The 22,783-nt window shown below is 38.6% G+C and overlaps 2 protein-coding genes across 2 annotated transcripts in view; one reads left to right on the top strand and one right to left on the bottom strand.

Moving 5' to 3' along the window:
• Positions 1 to 1,664: 1,664 nt before the first annotated feature.
• zgc:92591 (uncharacterized protein LOC436997 homolog) lies at positions 1,665 to 2,305 on the bottom strand. The gene is made up of 2 exons (XM_037786626.1): positions 2,102 to 2,305; positions 1,665 to 2,019 (listed from the first exon to the last, which is right to left on the bottom strand). The coding sequence occupies exons 1-2, from the start codon at positions 2,213 to 2,215 to the stop codon at positions 1,783 to 1,785; spliced, it is 351 nt and encodes a 116-aa protein (XP_037642554.1). The 5' UTR covers positions 2,216 to 2,305; the 3' UTR covers positions 1,665 to 1,782.
• A 10,876-nt stretch (positions 2,306 to 13,181) lies between these two features.
• The window catches only part of asic1c (acid-sensing (proton-gated) ion channel 1c), a 116,007-nt gene continuing 106,405 nt past the window's right edge, over positions 13,182 to 22,783 (top strand). Inside the window, exon 1 of the mRNA XM_037786624.1 lies at positions 13,182 to 14,773. Within this exon, the coding sequence (XP_037642552.1) occupies positions 14,219 to 14,773 (555 nt within the window). The 5' untranslated portion in view covers positions 13,182 to 14,218. The remainder of the gene's footprint in view (positions 14,774 to 22,783) is intronic.

Below are 22,783 nucleotides of genomic sequence, written 5' to 3'. Positions count from 1 at the left end.
ATTAAATTAAATTAAATTAAATTAAATTAATTAATTACATAAATTGAATTAAGAATATGGTCACAAACATAAAACAAAGTGCAATACACCTTCCTCACAATATTAGTCATTTTTTTCTTCAAATTCATACTAGTGCCTCTCTAATGTCAACATTTTAATTTACTTTTGTGTCTTCCAATTTTTTTTATTTTCAGACTGTTAAAAAACATAATCTGAACACTTAACATTAGATATTATCTAATAATAATTAAATAATAATAATATCAATTTTTTTTTCTTTTATATTTTTATGAGAAATACAAGTTATTTTAACATGGTCATGGAGCATATACTGCATATTTTTTATTCTGGGGGTATCGTTCTTATGCAGAGGGTAGTTAAGCTTATTTATTGACTACACTGAGGGCGTTTTATGTTTTATTTATTTATTGTGTTGAGTTGAATGTGCTACTTATTTTGTACTGTAATTACCTTGTGCCTTTACTACTTTTTATTTTCTTAAAGTTGACTCGGTGTAAACTGCTCAGAATTCCAATGTACTTATAGGTGCAAATGGCAAATAAAACTCTTGAATCTTGAATAAGAGCACTGAGCAAATACATGCAGGTGTTAATACTGATGCATGTGGGTCATTGTAACGTTGTACAATTTATTTCAACAAGTATTAGTTTGTAATGAGGAACATTTATAGTTGTAATGTACAGAATGAGATCTGTTTATCATAGACAGTCAATATATGCCTACAATGTGACAGATGTGCAATTACCCCATCTAGTGGTTAATACTGATGCGTTACTGCTTTACCATTTAAAGGTCCCATATCATAAAAAAGTGAGATTTTCATGTTTTTCATTATAAAGCAGGCTTAAGTCCTATATAAATACTGTGAAAGTATCGAAACACTCAATCCACAGGGAAATACACACAGCCTGTATTCAAAAACTCTGCATTTGAAACAAGCTGTCAGGATTTCTGCCCATTCGTGATGTCACGAATATACAATATTTAGACCCGTTACACAATTTTAAAAGTAAACATTCTAAATGTGTCCCAGTTTATTTCCTGGTTTCAGTGTATGTGAATGTCATCAGCTGACAGGAAGTACACATGGACCCAAGCTTTTACCTAGCAACGCAATTCTGTTGCAAGTCTGTTGCAATTCTGTCAAAATGCGCTAAAACGGAGCGTGTCAGACAGAGGGTGAATACAGGTATAATCAGGCTGACAGTATGAGGAAAATAAAGTTTTTTTTTAACATTACAGCATGTGCTTGTCTGCAACCATCTTGGACTCTGGCACACTTTACACTATACATCCTATATACCACTTTATAGACTGCACATATGTACATATTACATTTATTTATTGCACATACACTTATTTATTGACGACTGCACACACTATGCTCACCCATTCGCTCTGTATCTTTTATATCTCTATTTATTGTTTTTATAATTTTTGTATACCTTTACCTCTCCTGTGTTTCACTCTGTTTGCTGATGTTGCTGCTTTGACACCTGAATTTCTCTCCTTGGATTAATAAAGGTTCATTTTATATTATCTTATGTAAACATGTTCTAGTAGAAACACAAAATACAAGTATGAACTTGAAAAGAGCATGGGACCTTTAAAAGAAAGAAGTAAAAGGCAGGGAGAAAAAAAAATGAAAAGAAATCTTTGTGCTTATGTTTATTATTGGAATAAACCAGGTTACAAAAACCCCTGATGCACAGCAGGTTTGAACCCCCTTTGTCACAACATCTCCGAGAGGTGTTGAAGTCTTCATTTGGAGCTGGTGTACTTGGTGACAGCTTTGGTTCCCTCGGACACGGCGTGTTTGGCCAGCTCCCCGGGCAGCAGCAGCCTCACGGCGGTCTGCACCTCTCTGCTGGTGATGGTGGAGCGTTTATTGTACTGAGCCAGCCGGGACGCCTCGGTGGCGATCCGCTCAAACAGGTCGTTCACGAAGGAGTTCATGATGCTCATGGCTCGGCTGGAAATGCCCGTGTCCGCATGAACCTGTGGAAGGCAGAGGGACAAGTTGTTCATTTTCAGATATAGGGAAACACGAGGAAAAGCTCGTTTTTTTGTTTCCACCCACCTGTTTCAATACTTTATAGATGTACATCGCGTAAGTCTCTCTTCTTTTGGCTTTTCTTTTGCCCTTTTTCTCACCTGAACCCTTCCCCTTCTTTTTAGATACATCATTACTCATTCTTTGACAGTATTAAGAACGGTAAATGCTGTAAGTACTCTTTTTTTTAGGAATAATTATCCCTGTTTTCTGGCTCATGGTTCAGCTGCTTATGAAGCGTGCGATAATTAGTGGCTGATTTAACTCACCTGCCTTGTATTTGCTCCACAGAAATACAATTAACCGACTACGAAAAGGAATAAAACTGCAGCTATAAGAAGTCTCCCAAACGTGTTAGACTTTACTCAGGCAGCAGGTAATGTTTTTGTGCTGTTTTTGCACGCTGGTAATGTGATAAATGGAGGTTGAGTTTTATTTTTTTCTGTAGAACATGTAGAATACAAAAAAAATAATATATATCAAATAAAGAAAAAGAATGATCATACTAACAAGTGGACAGTCAGAAACAATTAGTATTTACATACAATGACAAGCATAAGAAAAATAAATTGTCAACAATTGATGCCTTGATTTACATTTTCAATAAGGAGTGAGAAGAAGTATAAACTTATTTAATCCCACCCTTTCTCCATATATCAATTATTAATTATTAACCAGCTTCCTTATTGAGCCATACTCTAATTAAATGTTCCTAAATTTGTCTAACTATAATTATTATTATTAATAATTATTCTAACTATAATTATCTGTGTCAGACAGAAATATAAATTAATTACTGATATAATTATCCTTATCAAAATATAAATGTGTTATCAATCCAGAATACCAATTCATTACTTATAATATAACTTAATCACAATATCAATTCATTACTTAAATATTTATCTTAATCATATTGACTATTTGTTATCTTTTCTTATATGCACAAATTATTATTTATAATATACAATTTATAACCATTTTACCATTGCACATAACAATGGTGTCCACTGGGTGGCACGCTTGCACCAGTTTTTAAACCTGTATTAAATCTTCCAGTTGTCCACTTTGTAGTAGATTCCACTGTAATCCATTGTAATCTTCCATGTAGTTTGTAGCTGACAAAATATTTTAGACCTAGGGGTGTACTTAGATGACGTGACATATACAGGAAACACTTTTGAGCTGCATTTGTAGTCACAGACAGTGTTAAGGTAAGTTCACTCTTGATCCACGTGCACTGTTTCCAGATAAGATTAGAGGCTATTAAAATGTATGGGGGTTATGAGCAAGGCTGGATTAAAGTAAAGCACTGGCTCCCTAAAGAAGCCCCCAGGTTTGTTTATTGCAAATATTTGGCACTATTAATGTCTAGGCTTGAAGCTTTCTAATATAGTGGAGTGCTGTGTTTAAGTCCCTATAGCATTATAATTCAGACTTAATTTACTTGATGCAGGAACTGTTTTGTGTCTAAACAAACTCCTAATTGGGACAAATGGTGCCTTCAAATGGGGGTTGTGTTTACCGTGTTCACCAGAAGAGTCCATATGAACGCCCCTCCTCTTTTGGTATTCACAACCTCATGGAAAGTGGCTGAAAGCTCAGAGTTTACAAGTTGTGACGTGTTTTTGTTGACGTTGTCAGAAATGGCGGAGGCCTTGGAAGGTATTTTTTCTGTGCATAATAAATTAATATATAGTCATTTTAGTCATATATTGTTTTTCTTTGTAATTTTACAATAGGTCTGAGGAAAATGTTGATATTCCCAATGGCCTCATCTTTTCCCTCTGTCATTATGCCTTTGCATTTACTGCAGTATGTAATCCATGTGCTAGCTTGCTAAATTGTTAGCCTCTGTGGCTAACAATTAACATCTCATTATTACGAGATCCGGATCTTGAGTCTCTCATCTCCAGATAACAAGATAATTATTAGTTATCTTTAAAAAAAAAATGTTTTGAAATTCAACCTGAGAACCACAGAATTATAATTTATGTCATGTAAATATGATGTTAAGTCTAAATAAAGAGAAAAACTTCTTGTTACTTTGAAAGATATTTAAGTTGTGATCTTGAAATAATGGACCAAATACTAAGAATAGCAGCAACCACGATCCTTTTTAGTTTCATTGTAACATCTCGGAGTATCCATTTGGTTGTTGACGGGCCAATAATATTTATATTTTATGATGTAATAAAATACACAAACCCTTTTAAATATCTGACAATAACGGTAATATTGTCGTTGCTTAGCAGCGGTGTTCTCAAGACTAACTCCTTGCAGCGCCGAGCATATTGTGCACACGACTTCCCATGTTGTAAACATGAGCTCACAAGTTTCATTTGAAGGCACCATAATTGCACAGCTGGCTAGTATCTCAGCTTTGTGTAATGATTGTTTATGGTTTTCTTGGCAAATTATAATTTAGGCATATTCTAAACATATCCTCTCATCACATTCAGATAGCAGAAAAATTCAAATACTATACATACAATATACAATGTATTTGCATCATAAAGTGCACAGTGGTGGTCGCTGGTAGTGGCTTTTTCTCTGAGACCCCCTAGCGTGTTCGTCTGCCCTCTTGATGTAACACATGATGTATTTCAGATTCAGTTGGTGTTACTGTGGTGTCTGATTGTGGTAATGGGGTTATTTGCTTGTTTAGTAATGGTGTGTTTACATCCCTAAGCTTGTGTTTGATCCTGGACACTTTTATGTGTAGAACATCTCGACAAATTTAAGATTTTCACGCTGATAATTGGGATAAAAATGGTTCTGCTCCAGGCTTGTATTTTCTTTATTACTCTTGTTGTGTTATTTGGGATGAAAAGTTTAACATCTAAATTGGCCCTCAGTGTTTGTCCTAGTATAATTGGTATTTGTTTACTATCTAGATTTGATTATAAAACATGTCAGCATCTACTGACTTTGACCATAAATATATTTTTTTTGTCTTAAAGCATTTTATTCCCCAAATCCCACAATGTTATTGTGTTTTTCAGATGTCAGTTAAACATCATCTCCTATTTCAATAAGTAGATATTTCCTGATACTGACATACTAGTTTAAGTATGAGCCAGTAACACAATTCAAAGATGTATCTATCTTGTCTGATGTGTGTGTTGTGTGTGTGTGTATATACCATATGTCCTAGCTCCTGTATCATAGACATTTTATCTGTTTGATTGATGAGACCCAAGGCACTTAAAGGAACTGAACATAAATAATACCTCTATATCACACAAGCACATCTCTCTAAATGGTAAAACACTTTATCATGCTCATTCTTTACTATCACGCTAAAGCTTGGGGCAGTTGTATTGGCTTTAAACATGCAACTGATGTTCAACTCAATTTTGAGATGCATCCATATCATGATAATCCCATAGACCGTTTCAATAGAATTGCATTGCTAGGCAACAGCTTGGGTCTATGTTTACTTCCGGTTTGTTTGTTCTTTGCTTAAGCTTCATCCGAAATTGCATATACTATGCACTACATACCCAATATGTGTTCAATTGTTCTACATACTTTTGTGTGTATAAACAGTATTATGTATTTTTTTTCACAGACGCAGTGAGCTGTAATTTACGTCATCACTTCCTGAGAGCCTCCTTGCAGGTTGGAGACATGTAACCATGGTAACCCACGCCAACCTGATGTGACCAAAACAACGGTTTGTGAGAATCAAAGTCTGAATTAATTTACTCAGCCTGGCAAAGTGAAATCTTATACTTACACTTAAATTGAAGTGTTATTGATGTTACAGAGCTGTCGTCAACGTCTGTTATGAACGTTTTCATCACTAACACACTGCATTGTGGGATATTTATGCTGCCATAGTGTCCAGCGTGGCATAATGTAAAATTTCACCGGAAACAGTATGCAATTTACATACATACTTCGGACATACGTGTACTAAAAAAATCTCACATACTGTTTTAGCGTACTAAATATCGTGTTAGTATGGAATTTTGGACGCAACCACAATCTGTAACATGAAATAAACTGGGACACATTTGGGACGTTTACAACTGTGGTCTACAGTAGGTAAGCAGTGAATAGAAAGTTGCTGCAACCACACTCTCTTATCAAGTAGGCTACTTAGTGAGAAGTAAATCGACAGTGGTGTTAAGGCGAACACCTCAGAGCTCTAAGCAGAGGAGCTTTGCAATAACAGCTTCAGCATGGAAATGTTTTGGGTTTCAAATAGCCCTGGACTCATTACTGAAAACCTTTAGTAAGTTGCAGTTACTTAATTCAATTTTCTGAAAACAAGATATAAAGAGATGCATTTATATCTGTCACGTAGTACGCAGAAAAAAACAACACTGCTTACAAAAATACAAACACCTAGTCAGCTGTGATTTAAGCATTAATACAGTATGTATTCAGCCTAAGCGATATGACATGTTTCAGTGAGCAGTGGAGTAGAGACTATCCATATTTTTGTCTTCAAGTTTAACATGAAAGTAGGGCTGCAACTAATGATTATTTTCACTGCCAATCTGTCAATTATTTTCTTGGTTAATCGATTAGTTGTTTGAATTTGAAATGATGAATAATGTCGTTCACTGTTTCCCAAAGCCCAAAATGATGTCCTCAAATGTCTTGTTTTGTCCACAACTCAAAGATATTCAGTTTACTGTCATAGAAGAGTGGAGAAACCAGAAAATATTCACATTTAAGAAGCTGGAATCAGATAATTTTTACTCTTTTTTTTTTCTTAAAGAATTACTCAAACCGATTAATCGATTATCAAAACAGGTGGGGATTAATTTAATAGTTGAAAACTAATCGATTAATTGTTGCAGCTCTATTGACATGTTTCAGTGAGCAGTACAGTAAAGACCCATCCATATTATTTGTATTCAAGTTTAAGAGTACGATCTAGACCTGCTCTCTCTATATGAAACGTGTCTTGAGATAACTTCTGTTATGATTTGACGCCATCTAAAAATGAATTGAATTGAGTTTAACATGAGAGGATTTGCTGTAAAACTTCACTGACCCTCTGATGTTATCTTAGCTTTACTAAAACACCTGCTTTTATTTCCTTTTCTATAAGAAATTGGTACATTTGTGTTGATGAATGACACATAAGTGTTACAATTTGTATTAGTACCAAATCTCTTCATAGTACATTGCCATGTCTGTGTCCATGGTCTTAGACTTTTTCTTCTCCTCTCAGTTTTGTTCTCCACAAGCACACAGCAGATATTGAGCAGTAGATTACATATGAATAGGCCCTTATCTCAGACAGCGTTTATGCAAGGTCATTTGCAGCACAACTGCCACACATATTGAATAGCAGGCATTGGTCGACTGTATTGTGAAGGCTGTCTTTTTTCTGTTTTCTGGCAGATTTCTGCAGCTTGTTTGTCTCATCTGTGAAGAGAAGATGGAAAAAAAAGGTGAGTGAGTGTGTGTGCACATCTGCTACCTCACTTAGTCTGTCTGACAGTCACAGAAAAAGAAAAATGTTGGCTGTTCTGTTTATCACAGCCTTTCATATCAACATATTGCTAAAGGCTACGGGGAGTGTTTTTTCTTCTGCAGGGTTTGTAGCTTAATAGAACAAAGCTTCGCTTGATACCTGCAGTGATTACTCTGTAGTTGCCAAATGCTCAAGTTGTTTCAGTCTTTTATACAAATATACCAGTTACGCACTCAAACAAATGTTAGAGCTTCATAATTTTTTCCCCATTGCAAACAAAATATTTTTTTATCTCAACATTAATATGGGCTACACACATCTAATCTGCTGTATACTTGAAGTTTTTGCATTTAAACTCAAACAGTTGACAATATTTGACTTTTTGTTTAGTTGCAATGCACTTATGTAAGCTGCTGAACATTTTACATAGTAAAACAATGTGTTTAGAGGTGGGGATAGTTAGAAAGGATCACACTTTCAGTCTAATCTATAGTCCACGTTAATGTTTTTGCTCCTCGGTACTGGCACTGCTCTGTTCGGTGCAGTGTTGCATCTCTGCTGCCCCTTCTTTAACTTCATGATGTATGTGCTCTTAAATGTCGACTGCTTTACTGCAGGGTTCGGTTCCTAACAGGGTAATCTGTCCTCCGATGTGCTTGCCAAATCTGCATAACTCGGGCATCACAAAGAATGACTTACTGTAATTGCTCCTTTTAGCTTTACATCCCATCAGGGTGGTTTGCTTGTCTTAGGAGTTTTTGCTGAACTGTAGTAATTATGATAACACACAACTTAATATCCAACATCATTTAGATCCACATAGTGAGAGTGGCAACATTGCTGCTGTACTGGCTTTCACTAAATTAAGATGTGCACTTGTCGAATTAGGTTCAACTTTTGTTTGGAGAATTTTGCCAAAGCTTTTGCAGCGTATCTTAGGTGACCGCAAACAGCACATCAGTATGAATCACATTGTTTGCATTACGGACCAACCGTAACAATGTAAATCTTGTTAAGAAATAAGTCAGATTCAAAGAATTTCTCTTTCCTTCAATTATCAGAAATTCTGGTTTCAGTTAGTGTTCCATAATGTAGCTTTTTTATCATTTCTGGCAGTGCTAAACATTTTAATGTGCATTATCCCAGCTAAAGATGTCGTGGATTAATAGATAACACATTTTCTTGGATGTGCAAAAAACAGAAATCTGACCAAAGTTAAACATGGAACTGTAAATTAAAAGATGTAGCATTTACACAAAGTATGATCAAATATATAGGACAAAGGAAGAGCATAGATTATAGTTAAATTATATTTAGTGCTGTATTAGGTTGGCACACACATCAGACATTACTGTGACTTACTCCTCGCTCTTGTCTGGGTTGCATTAGCCTATAAATGTTATTGCATCTTTACAATATTTAGTTGCTTTTACAAACATACCTGGACTAGTTAACATGCAATTATGACATTGAGACAGTTATGAAAACACAGACGAGCCTCTAATATAAGCCAGAGAGGTATTCTAAGCCTTGGAATTTTTCAGAACATTAGTTGATAGTGAAAAGTCAAATTCAAAGGCACAAAAAGAGAGTGCAGTGCTTAGCAGCGCCATAAATATTACCCCTCCTTATTAATATTCACTGCATTATGCTGTGCATTCTACCATCCACTTGAAAGCCAATTACTGTTGCAAAGTCCACCACTTTCATCCTGCAATCTGCAACAACAGGCATGCCTGCCAGTATGAATTTGGGATTAAAGTTTGCTAATCTTTACACAGGACAACGTTGGCCAAATGTAAAGAGAATGCAAATAAATGCAGCGTGAAGAGTATCTGCGTTCTATTACTGAATGTGGAAATTGAATGTCAAATGCAGATTTATGGAACAATTACAGCTATCACTATACTGTGATGTTGAATGTTTATCAATATATGAAGAAATGTTTATGCATGTTTCACTGAAGACAATTCAGTTATTTATCCCAATCTACTTTATTTTGAGGTTTTAGATCGTTGTTCAGTTACGATGAAACCATGTATGTAATATCATTGTAGTCTCAGGATTTCACTTCAGGGTTTCCTGTTTTTCTAAAAGGTGAGGTTAATTCTGACAGGACACTTAATATCATGGACACAATAGGTCAGGTTATACAATGCTCCACGGATGACGTATTTTTGTAGGCCAACCAGGAAGTTAGCATCGCCCTGAGTTCCCTCGACAAAAAGCCAATGGGATTTGGATTATTGCAGAAAATAAGATCTGTGACAAACACACATTTATGATACTTGCACGTTTTGTTCAGCAAGATAATCTTCACAAATGAACAACACTTTTATGATTTTTGAAGTGTAAATGCAATCACCAGAAGTAAAAAGCTAACGTTTGGCTGTAGACGAACTACATCACGGTTGCATGAGCGCGAGTATACGCGAGACTATAATGACGGACGAGTCAGCATGATGTCAGCAAGCCACTTGTTAGCAAACGCCTTTTTTAAGACACATAAAGGCTTCAAAATTCACTTGTAGGTTATTTTTTGATGTATTTTATGTCTCTTAAGCTTCTGTTAACCACAGACCTTATTTCAGGCATCTAACTAAAAACACATTAAAAAAACCGATTGACTTCTAGACGAAGGAACCGGAAGTGCTAAAATGCTAGCTCATTTCCGGGTTTTAGGACTCATTCCTGTAGCCCTCTATAGTCAACTTTCTGGACATCCACCGCACGTTTGCTGCTGTTAGTTTGCTTACTGTGTGTTTTTCTAGTTAAAGGAGCAATATTGTTAGACTATTATTAGGTATATTGTTGTTTTTTTAATGACAAAGATGACAGTCTTAAAACAAATTGAATATTTGTTTATTGTTAAATGCAGAACAAAGAAGGGCATTGGTTTGCGTCTGGTTGCTATGATACGGAATATTAAAATGTCGGCACAAGGTAGAGTACTTGCTCTGGATGAAGGGAAGGCTGAAGCACATAGGGAGGATGGACGGACCTGCCGGGCTGTGTGTATTAATTTCTCCTCCGTTGTTGTCCAGCACTTGTAGCTACATGTAGGATGTGACAGTTTGTCATTGTGGAGTTTTACCCAAAGGTGAACATTTATCAACTCTCGACGTCCAGAAAAAAACACCATACGTGCAGCGCCCAGCGCAGAATAGACCCTGAGCACCTCGTCACGCTGCTGTCGTTTGTAGAAAAGTGTAAAAATGCATTGCTCCCATTGCAAAGAATTAAAAAAAAGGAAAAACGTTAATCATTGCGGTTGTGGCGGCTGCTTGCCATCCCATGTGGTTGACTTGTCAATGTTGCGGTATTGCAATATTGCAGATATTGCGACAGCCCTACTGGCTTTATGCCTCTAATACGTGCCGCCTTGATAACCCAGGTGCACACGGACCACGGAGAGATGTGCCGAGGCTTTTCAGGTCGGCTAGAATCTAATGTTAACGTTATCTCTGTTGATCCAGTTTGTATGTTTGCTTCCATGGCTGCAGAAGTCTGTGTTTGTGTGCCAATTTGTTTCATATGTGGCATCGGGGTGTTGAAACGGGCAGTGGACAGGATCACACCGGCAGAAACAAAAACGGACGTTCCGGACCGGAATGGAGATTTAAAAGGAGAACATACTGGCTGTAGCATAGTTGTCAGAGAAACCAGTGTCTTGGTCCGGAATCGCATACTATGCACTACATACTCAACAGGTGTACTATCGTTCAACATACTTCTGTGTGAATAAACAGTAGTATGTATCTTTTCGGACGTACTGAGCAGTAGCTTACGTTGTCCCTTCCTGAGAGCCTCCTTGCTGGTTGGAGACTGGTTCATACTTTAATATTTCACTGGAAATATTACGCAATTTGCGTACTATTGGTTTCATACTAAGGTTTCGGACACTACTAAAATATCTCACATACTGTTTTAGTGCACTAAAAGCCTGTTAGTATGGAATTTCAGACGCAACAGGTATTTCAATTTAGCATGTTTCCTTAATCTCTGATGACATATCATTGTCATTTTATGATGTATTATAGTAAATATATTACATATTGGTCCTTTAATGTCTTGTTAGCAAATACCACTACAGTATAGAGTACTCCCTACATGCTCACTAATATATTTGTGTGTGTGTGTGTCTCATTGTAGAGTACGATATTATCTATAAAGTACCATAACCATTCAGCCAATGCCATACTTGATTTGTGTTTCAGGCAGTAACTCAAGGGTTTTTAGTTTGTCAGTGTTTGTCAGCTACATTGACTTACCTGACTCTGTTTGTGAATGAAGCCATATAAAACTCATTCAAGGTCTCATATGTTAAATGAGCTCAGCATCATCCATCACTGTTAAGTGTTTTTTTTTTTTTTTTTTTTTAACACATTAATGATTATTGGCCATCCTGACTGTGAATACAAAGGAGTGCAGCTTTTATACATTTAAAATATAGGAGGTAATTATCCAGCCCTTAGTAGAGCATCAACCACTTCTAAATTCTGACATCTTCATCAAGTAAATTCAGTGACATTTTGACAAGCAATAGTATTGAAGGCGTCATGATGTTATGAGTTTATAAAAGTGGCTCAATCCTCTTTTGATTTTAGCTCGTGCTGCTTTTGGAAAAAAAAGGCTGCTGTCTTGTAGTTTTGAAATTGCAATATGTCACACATTGTTTTGGTAGACCTATTCTAAGTCTTAGCGTTCCCTGTCAGGTGAAACGACTGTGATAGGCGGATTCAAAACCACAATAGTCTATCTCACTTCAGGCATCATGTTGCATTCCCTTCTGTGAGCGTTTTTTTAAATTGCATCTCGACCGTGTCAATGTATGGTTGACATTGCAATTCTCAGAAGTTTACGGATGAAATGGTTTAGCTTTATCTGAATTGCATACCCCTATAGTGTTGTGGGTAATGGTTGCTATGGTCTCCGTGCGTGGTTACTAGGGCAGAATATTGATTTAATCCTCAAGGACTGTGGTCATATCCTTGGCAGTTCACCTATTGTTATGATAATAAGACACCCCCGGGTAGCCAATGAGTGATAATCTTGTTTGGTCCTCGGAGAAATGAAAAGGTTTCTCGGAATGGTGTGGTGAAATATTAACCACAGTGAAACCACCAACTCCATTACTGGTCGAGCCTGAAAACTCTCAGATCCCTGGACCGCTAGAGCCAGACTGTGAAATGCTTTTTGGGATTAGTCCGTCGCTTGGAACTACAAAGAAAAAATGGAAATATTTAACCCATGCTATCACGAGATATGACAACAAACATAAAGATCTTAAATCGGATGATTAATGAATTATATGTAATAATGAGGAAATCATTTAACCTGCAGGTTTCAGTTATATACAGTATCTGTCTGCTTTACTTGTTTGCATATGAAAAGGTTAAAATGTGGACATTTCTGGAACTCCCATTACGTGTATATCAACGCAAAAAACATGCAACCTGTTGTATGCGAGCAAACATGTTGTCGGCAGAGGCTGTTGGAGCGCATTAGAGAATAATAACACAGTGAAGGTGGTGTCCAGATTGAGAGACTTCCCCTGTGAGCACAGACACACAGGCAAAGCAGCCATTCAGCAGTGGGATGGATCCTGACTACTAAAGAGGGAGAGGGCGAGAGAGGGAGACTGAAAGAGAAAGAGAGAGAGAGAGAGAGAGAGCAAGAAATGGGGGAGTGGTGGGAGATAGAGAGAGAGAGAGAGGAAGCGAAAAAGAGCGTGAAAGGCTCCACACGGCAGAATATAAATCTGTATGTTAACAGGACTAAAGCTGGAGGTCTCGAAGCGGCTTTAGTGGTTATGCTGGTGGGGGGTGGCCATAAAGCATCAAGAGGTGGTGGTCTTCCCTATTAACTGAGGATCTGTGCAAATAAGGAAGTGGAACCCGTGGGAGCTGCGAACGCCGGTTGTCAAGCACAGTGGTGGGCTGGTCGGAGGTCTCTGACCCCCTCATTTTTGTTTTCGGGAGAAAAAAGAAGAGCAAAAAAGAGACACGAGAGAAAGAGGAAGGTGGCAGCGAGGGACCAGTGAGCCATTTCTCTCTTTATTACTTCCATTCACAAAACCATTGCATCCCATTATCACAGCGATGTAGAGGCATTCTCTCCGGTTAGTGGAGGAAGGGTCCCATTGACTGCTGAGGCTTAGCACCTCTCTCCAAACGCTAGCCCTTTTCATTGCAGTCTCTCCCCCCCCCCCACTCCCTCATCTCTCGCCTCTATCCTTTACGTCTGCTATTTTTTCTCTGTTCTTCTCTCTTTTCTTGTCCCTTGTATTCTTGTCCCTTTTCACACCACTCAGGAATCAGGAGGCATTGCGTTTTGGGTAGAAGTGGGTGTTTCTGGTGCTGTCATTGTGTTGGGTGCCGCTACAAAGGACAGCTGAGCAGGGAGTGAGAGAGACAGCTTTTGGAGATAATGAAATAGCAGCCTGAAAGAAAAAGGGGGGACCTGGGACTACAAGAACAGCTGACAACCACTGGAAGGTGAATTGTGATGAAAAGAAAACTGTTACAGAGACTGACAACCATTTTAAGATAGCTATTTATTGAGACCATTACCACTTCTTAAGGGGAATAAAGAAGCAGCGTGCCGAACCAACACTGCCGGTTGGATTCTGCTATTGCTGTTGCTAAGCAAAGTCTTTAACCTGAAGTTCTTGGGCAGACAGTGTTGAGCATCACTCTACAGCCATGAAAGGAAGCTCAGAGGAAAGCATTGAAAGCACCAGGCCCTCCAACCTGCAAGCTTTTGCTAACATATCCACCCTACATGGCATGAGTCACATATTCGCCTATGGGCACATGACATTCCGGCGGTTTCTCTGGAGTCTCTCCTTCCTTGGTTCACTCAGCTTGTTGATGCTGGTCTGCATGGATCGGGTGTCATATTACCTGGAGTACCCTCATGTCACCAAGCTGGACGAGGTGGCGGCGACGAACCTCACCTTCCCAGCCGTCACCTTCTGTAACCTCAATGAGTTCCGCTTCTCCAAAATCACCAGGAATGACCTGTATCATGTGGGAGAGCTCCTGGCCCTCCTTAATAATAACTACCAAATAGCCAACCCACACTTGGCTGAGCCTGAGGTTCTGGCTGCCCTAAAGGATAAGGCGAACTTCATGAACTTCAAGCCCAAGCTGTTCAACATGACTGATTTCTATAACCGTACAGGTCATGACATCGGTGAAATGCTACTGCAGTGCACCTTTCGAGGAGAGGATTGCTACCCGGTGAACTTCTCCACAGTAAGTACTCATGCGTGCAAGATCTCTTATCTTAACATGCTGCATTTCTGCACAGTGTGCTGTATCTCCTGCCAGACTTGACACCCTGTCCTTTTTCTTTTATGTTCAGTTGGGTTTTAATGTTGCTTGAGCAATTTATTTGAAACAGATGCCTGGCTTTAATGCATCTGGTACTCTAATATAGTCCAGTGTTAATGTTGTGGTTGTTATTTTTTAAGTGTTGTTAGTGCTCGCGAAAGCTGTTATTGTTGATGTTGCGTTGTGTGCTCTGCTGAGAGCAAATAGTGCATAAAACGTGATAAGGGTGAGGTCTTAATGACTGCAAAGATTCCCCTTTTTTCCATTACTGGCTCGCTTAGTGATCTCTGAAGACCGCTTGGCTTCCAAGAAGAGGAAAAATCATTTTTGTTAGGTGTTGTGTATCCCTATATCTTGAGGAAAGACTTTCCATGAGGGGTTGTACTGAGGTCAAATTGATGGTTTGAGTTTGCACACAAACATTTGTTTTTTGCAAATCTGACAGATGCTTTAATAACATTATTCAAATCAAAGTTCTTAACTGATAATTGCTTTGTTATGAGGTCGGAGTCACCGTGCTGTCAGTTGTCATTATTTTCCCACCTGGTTTATTCTGCTCATTCAAATATTCATCAGCGCTGCTCCAAATGATCTGTTTCAGACAAGTCATTTCTCAGTAGTCAGTGGAAACAATTTAATTTTGTTTGTTGTGCGTTTCAAATGTCTAAACACAACTGATACTTCTACAAAGATTATTTTAGAGATCATTCAGAAAAAGGTGCCATGGTGCCGAGTTATCATCACGCTGTGTGCTTTGATTCATTCAACTCTCCATTTGGGTACGTATCCAATCAAGCATAACTCTTCATTCACCATTCAGTATGAATGAAGTTCACTAGTTGTTTGCTTTTGGTTTGTTGTGTTGCCGATTAATATAGCTGAGAATACATTGATATAATGATTGAGTATTAAATGAAAAGTAATGTGAAATGGACACAGTCACATAAATTGGCCCCACAATAGTTTTTAAGGAATGGACTATATAAGCTAAAGCAGAGACCTGAATCTATAAGTGACATCAGACAATATATCCTCATAAAGCTCTCAACACGCCCAAATACTGCCGCTGTATTGTAATGTACGCTGTGAGACTTGGCTGTAATATTTTTAAAAAGTATAGTAGTAAAAGTAAAGTTCAAAATATCAAGTAAGTCAGTGATTACGTATATTTTTTTCCTGTCATGCAATCTGTGATCTCCACTCTTACTGCTATCCAATGCAAGTATACAAGTTGGAGTTTAATCAGATTGTTTCATCACTATTAGCCCATTTTATCTTTGTGAAATAGAGACCCCAAAAAGCAGTAGGTAAAGCTGTCCTTGGCTTAGTCTGGATTGTCCATTATATTTTATTCAAACAAGAGTACATTGGCCAAAACAAAAAGATGCAGCCTAGGGATAGGCAGCACTGCAATATCACTTGTTTCTGTTTCTCTTCCCACTCTTACTTTAAGAGGTTTTATTATTCTCACTGCGTCTGTATCCTATATCCCATCTCTTAAAGTGCAGGTTTGATGGAGTAACAGCTAACTTACTTATCTCTCAATTGAGTCTATCCACTCCCCCAAAAATACGATATCTTATCTCCGTCGTATCTTTAATCAACCCTGAAAGAAATCCCCATAAATGGCCTGACTATAATCTTCAGAGTTGATCGAAACTCTTCTCTGCTGTGTGAGGAGATAATGCACTAATTTAATATTGATTTTCAATTTATTGTTTTTTCAATTGGTATCATGAATATTGGGAAATTCTCCATTTACATGTTTGTTTTCAAAGCAGCACTCAAGAGTGTCTTGTGAAACAAATCATTCATGGGAAGCTAATTGCCATTGTATTGCTTGCTTGATTGAAAATGCCTTCAGCTTCACATGAGCTGGTAGGAACAGTTAATGAATTTAGATTTGCTGCATATTTACTTGTTTTTTTTCGGGGGGGTTTGGGGCATATGTTTTAGTCCAACCAACTGTGAACTTTAACCTGGTCACTGGCATCAGACTTGAACAGTCCTGTTAATACTCGTCCATCATTGTGTTGTGGTGTTGTTTGGATGGAGTGGGTAAAGCATGCCGCTACACCACGCTGCATTTTCCTGCAGACATGTGTTTGTCAGGACTTGGATGAGTGCCAGTATGCCATACCCATTCAGTGTTTGCTGCTGTATCTGTTTATAATCTCACATAACTAACCTCGAACACTGAGGCTTGCTCACTAATACAGTAATTGAGTTCATAACGTGCTTCGGTGGGGAAAAAAACCCCATATCAGCTTCTGTTTATTAGAAATCTTTAGCAGAAAACACAAAAATCAAGACACGTTTCTGATATTGTTGGCTTTATCTACTAATATTTGTCCACACTGTCCACATAGAATCACTATTCACCCGCAGTATACTGATATTTAGACGACCACTACAGGAAATTTTCAATTATTCAAATTCCCCCACAGACATGTTGAGAAGAAGATTTACAATGCAAAGGACTGTGGGAGTGATGGGCTTTGACCTTGAATAAATGAAGGAAGAATCCCATTAAGGCTGGTTCATGATGCAGTTGGGAAACGAATCATTCAAATTGTGTTGCATTGTAATGGGTAGGTGGGCGAGGGGAGAATGGCAATTGTGTTTCCATTGCAATTAACCACTTTGATCCCTAATGTTTTTATTGGGCATATGTTCTCAATGTCATGAAAAATTATATTTTTCTTGAAGACCAAATTTTAAAATCATTTTGAACCACCAGCTGAAAATCTAAATACCCCCTGAACATGAAAGTTATCAAAGAGGTTAGCTGTCAGTTCTTAGGTCAGGGCAAGCTGTTTCAATATTTAAAGTCAGATTTTTCCAGGACAGTTGCTATCTTTTTGAAATATCATGGTCTTTAGATGAGCATATTCTGTAACCCCCAGATTCTTACGCTTGAATTTCTTCCACAGTGAGCTTCCTCTTCAGAAAGATGAAAGACATATAACACAATCTCTTTGGTGAGATGTAAAAATCTACCTTCCAGTCTGAAGTGAACCAGAGTTCAAATCTTCTCCTGAAATCTCACAAAAGCTGCTTTCCTTCCCATTTTATAATAGTAATCCTGAAACCTCGACTAAAGCTGTTTCTGTTTAAAGATCATAGTAGGATACAGCAGATTTTAATCTTGACATTTTGTCACCATATCAACAGTAACCCACCTAAATAGTTTAATTTAACTCACTGGGGATTATACAGATTTATTTTAAGATGGTATTTAATGACTGTGTTCCTGTCAAGAAAATGACCTTCATCAATATGCATTTATTGACTTGCTGTGGCTCTGAAAGACCGCATGCGCAGCCTATGACTAACACTGTATGTAAATGGCACCTCAGTAGATGATAGACTGTGAACAAGAGGTTGATTATCATAATCTGATAGTGTGGATGTAGCGCTCCATTCTTAAGTCTTGACAGGTCACGACGAGTCCCTCCAGGCTACATTTCTGTCCATTTCTTCCAGAGTGTGTAAAATCAGTATTCATCATCACATTTGGCTGAGTCTCAGTCTTTAAGATCTGAGTTGTCTTTTATCTTATCACCCAGATGACAGCAGGTGCTAAGGGGATGAAACATGGCTACAGTTGAGACGAGGCTGACTGACACAGTGTGACTTGTGGATCTAGACATTATAGGTTATAGGATATTTAGGTTTTTATGCAGAGGTCCTCAACACTTGGAGGCTCAGTTCCCCTCTAAAGTGATTTATACAAGACCCAGGCAACATATTTCTATAGCCCTTATCAATGTCCAAAATTAACCTTTTGACTCACTGGCCAAGGGGACTGCTAGATGGAAAAATCCACCAGTCAAGCACGTTTCTTACCGGCCAAAATAATAAATATCCTTTTTGTGTCACATATACATTTGTTTCAGTGCATTTCATTGAATTAATAAGGTATTTTGTTGAATACAAACTTGGAGAAGAGGCCAGAGCAAAATAATCTAAATATATTGACGGTTTATCAATTCAAGCCTGAATACTAGGCTATCTATTTTTCATACCTTCCTGACATTTCACTGGGTATAGGCTACGATACAGTATATGATAGTATTTGTGTAAAAAACCCCAGAAAAAAACCCTCTGAGGTGTGGCTTGTCACTAAAGTGAGAATAGCTGGTCCAGGTCAGGTCAGGTCAAAGGTCAGCCCACCTGGGCCATTGTTGTTGTCGCTAGCTTTGGGGCTAACCCCATTCACTGTAATCAGCAGGTAGCAAGCAAGACACAGGAACTTGGCTTGTGTCTTGAAGCATTTATTCACTGACAGTCTGAACTGTACACACACTGCACTGCTACGTTCAACTATAACGTTACTGATAACTTCATACTCACCGTCAGTCACACGCTCGCTTGCTCCCTCTCTCTCTCTCGACCGGACACTTGTTAACGTTACGGCTGCCGGGCTTGCAATACACTGGTTGGCAGAAACCCGTCTTGTCACGTTGTCACCCCAAAAAACACATGAACTTTCTAGTAAACAAACACAACGTGCGTCTGTTACCCCTCCCACCTCTACTGATATTATATCGCTGCACATTCGCTAACATTAAGCACACGGTGCATGTGTGTGTCAAACAAAATAGAGACAAATAAAGTACAGAGTGCAGTAAAATGCACTTTGAATGTTCTCAATGCGATATCCAGAGCATTAATATAGCATCAAACAACTATTTGCTATGTAAAAATATAGAGGATTAATGACTACCTGAGCAGAGAATGAAGTCTCTCTCTTGCTCTCTGTGTTGTGATCCGAACTTTTGCGTGCTTTGTTGACATAGCCGGGTCAGCTATACTTTTCGTGCATGTGAGCGTGCCTCACTGGCTAGCTCATGGCCGCCGCTCTGCACTGCGCTCATACGGCGGTTACACCTGATAATGCGCCATCCCGACCGACGGCGTCATTGCGGAAGTGTAGCACCCACCCTCCGGTTCCCCCCAGGATAACACTGTTAGCTCTGTCAGCAGTGGGGCTGCTGTTTTCACTGTTAGCACTGTTAGCACCGTAGCTGCGAGCCGTCAGCTCAGCCGTCACTATGTTGAGAGCCGTGCAGAGGCAATAGAAATGCTCCCAATCTCGCATTTAAGTAATTTAATAATGTCATTGTTTGCAGAGCAGGTTCTGTTGTTGTCAACACTCTGCGGCAGCTGAGTAAAATATCACAGTTCAGCAGATGGTGATGCAGATTCTGTTAATAATGACTATAATAATTAACTGTAAGAAACCCTGTAAAACATATATTTGTCCCAACTCTTTGATAACCATATTCTGAATAACAATGTTAATGAAGTTAGTCAGTTAATGAACAACAACCTGTAGATCTTTCTAACGGAGGACATACAGACTAATAACATTAATAACATTGTGTTTGAGTGTTGCAGTGCCAGGATCTTGAAACCTACACAGAATGGCGACATCATTAAAGCAGCATTAATAGATTTTTTTTCTTTTACTTGGGGGCATGGGATCAAACTGAAAATACACTACAGGGAGCAACATTAGCATTTATTTGGAGTCTTGTTTCTGGCCATTTGATGCATGTAAATCTGACATTCCCTCTCCTGTTAGCTCTGTTTTGGCCTCCACAAGTCTTTGTTGGAGAAACATATCTGGTTGTTAAGCTGCTACATGCTCCACAATGTTCACCAGTTAGTCGCTAGTCTGCTGTTAAATGCTGGGCAGGTAGTCTACAGTCTGTTTATCACAGCTTTTTTTTGCTAACAGCAGCCTGAAACTGCGGAGTCAGTCGATGATAATTATCTGTAGGGTCATCATATGTGTGGCCCCTTTTATTATTACACATTTAATCCATTACAGAAATGTTGATTAGAACAGCTTTAAAGTTTTTTTGTTTATGCATGTGCTTTTCCTGCTATATCTGCTATCATAACGGTGTATGAATTGTGGAACATTTGTACTCCAAATGGTCTGATCGATGCACATGCTCAAATCTGTTGTTTACATACCGGTATCTTCTTACCGAGTGTACACAGACATAGGCAGACACAACACCCACAGGCATGTCTGCAGTCAGGAACATGGCAGCTGCCACTGCCACATGGAGTCTTATGTACACACATGGATACACAGTGAGAGCATGTAACAACACTTCACAAAGCTACTTCCCATGAAATGGAATCTGCAGCAGTAAAACACCAAATCCACAAACTGCTCCAGCAGCCACTGTATATGAACTCGCTGTCGTCAAGCGTGTACGTGGGCTGACTTTATGGAATGCAGCTACCCTCAGACTTCAGCTGGTGGGAACAAGTCTTTAAATCTGCATCATTAAGCTGATCAGTTTTATTGAAAAAAAAGTATCCACGCTGTAATACCAGCTGCTCTGCAGCAGCAGTCGATGCTGTTTGTGCACACAGTGAAGGAAAGTAACATTGGAGAGAGTCAGGAAGGAAGAAAACAAGATGCTCCACTGAATGTTTTCAACATGAGTTTTCAAGAGGTGATGCTTTGTGATAACTTAGCAGAGTGTAGCAGATGTACTCTTCAAACTCAGGAACAGAGGGAGATGGAGAAACAGGAGAGCATATCTGGAAAGTAAGATAACTTACTTAATATTTACAACAGATACAGCTAAGGTGTGATGCATTTTTTTTAAATGGGAAGTCTGTGGCCATTTTCTATATTTTTCATAGCTGTCAAAAGTCAAATATCTCCTTGCCCTTGTTCGGACAATGGTTTAGGGGATTAAAGCTGCAGTGGGTAGAAATGGAGCAAATATGATTAATAAAAGATATTTTTATAAAACTGTCACTATATCCTGACAGTAGTGCATGAGACAAGTAATCTGAAAAAAATCATGTTCCTCTGTGTCCTCCGGTGCTCTTAATGGAATCTGCAAGATTTCCCAGACCGGAGGAAATGGAGTCTGCTGTTTGTGAGCAACTGTCAATCACTTGCGAACTCCGATCAAACGGTCAAAGTAGGAAGTGCTGATCAAATATGAATCAATATTCTGTTACTGTAATGCATTCTCACCTCAAATGTTTTCAGAATCATCTTGTAGTGTATAAAATGAGAAAGTTTGAGACCCGGCAGCCATGTTGAGATCGGTTGAGGAAATGCCAAGCACCGCCCACCAGCCGGAGCACAGCCAATAGGAACGCTCTCTCTCTGAAATGACCTGTGATTGACCAAAGTCTTCCGTCACAAGCTAGATTTTTTTAAAGCCTGAAAACACAGCGCTGAGGAGGTGCAGAAGTCTAGTTTTCTCTCAGAACACTTGAATTACAATATGCTGAAAGGTTATTATGGAATTTTTGCCCAATGGTGCCAAAAATATTCTGCCTACTGAAGCTTTAAACCATCTACTGTGTTAAAGATATATTTGACTTTTCCAATGGCACTTTTGGCCGCGCTGAGTGAAACAATGCCAAGCTTATTTGCCTTGCCATTACCAGTGTTTTATAGCCGCTCCTTTGACCACTACGCACACACACACACCTACACCTTCAAGCGAGTAGCCCTGTTGTAATGGACATGCAAATCGCTGACGTGCTGAGTCAAACCGAGTCGAGCCAAGCCAGCACATGTGTATGGAAAAAACGCTGTCAGTGGTGCAGGTTTCTGATGTGGATGCACACAAGCAAATGTATTAAGAGTTATTTCTTTTGCAGGCAAATGTCACCACTAAGTACTTCATTATGCACACTCATAAAATTAAGTCATTAAATAAATATCTTTAGGCCATGAACATATTTTGTCCAAAAAGTCCTTGTGCGTGATCCTGTCAGCTTATACATTACACATTAAACCTGATAATATTCATGCTGATATAGTCTGAATTATGTACATGTATAAGCAACAAGGTGTCAAATATAAACAGGGCAATTTGGCTGCACTAGGACCTGTGGACTCGGAAAGAACAGTGTGTGTCTTTGTTACTAATAGTG

This window comes from Sebastes umbrosus, chromosome 12 (assembly GCF_015220745.1).
Source record: "Sebastes umbrosus isolate fSebUmb1 chromosome 12, fSebUmb1.pri, whole genome shotgun sequence".
NCBI classification, from domain to species: Eukaryota; Metazoa; Chordata; class Actinopteri; order Perciformes; family Sebastidae; genus Sebastes; species Sebastes umbrosus.
This window is presented reverse-complemented; position numbering and strand designations above follow the sequence as displayed.

Coding starts and splice junctions, on each gene's coding strand:
- zgc:92591 (XM_037786626.1), bottom strand. CDS start 2,215: ATGAGTAATGATGTATCTAAAAAGAAGGGGAAGGGTTCAGGTGAGAAA. Junction 2,020..2,101: donor TCTATAAAGTATTGAAACAG/GTGGGTGGAAAC, acceptor TGCCTTCCACAG/GTTCATGCGGACACGGGCAT.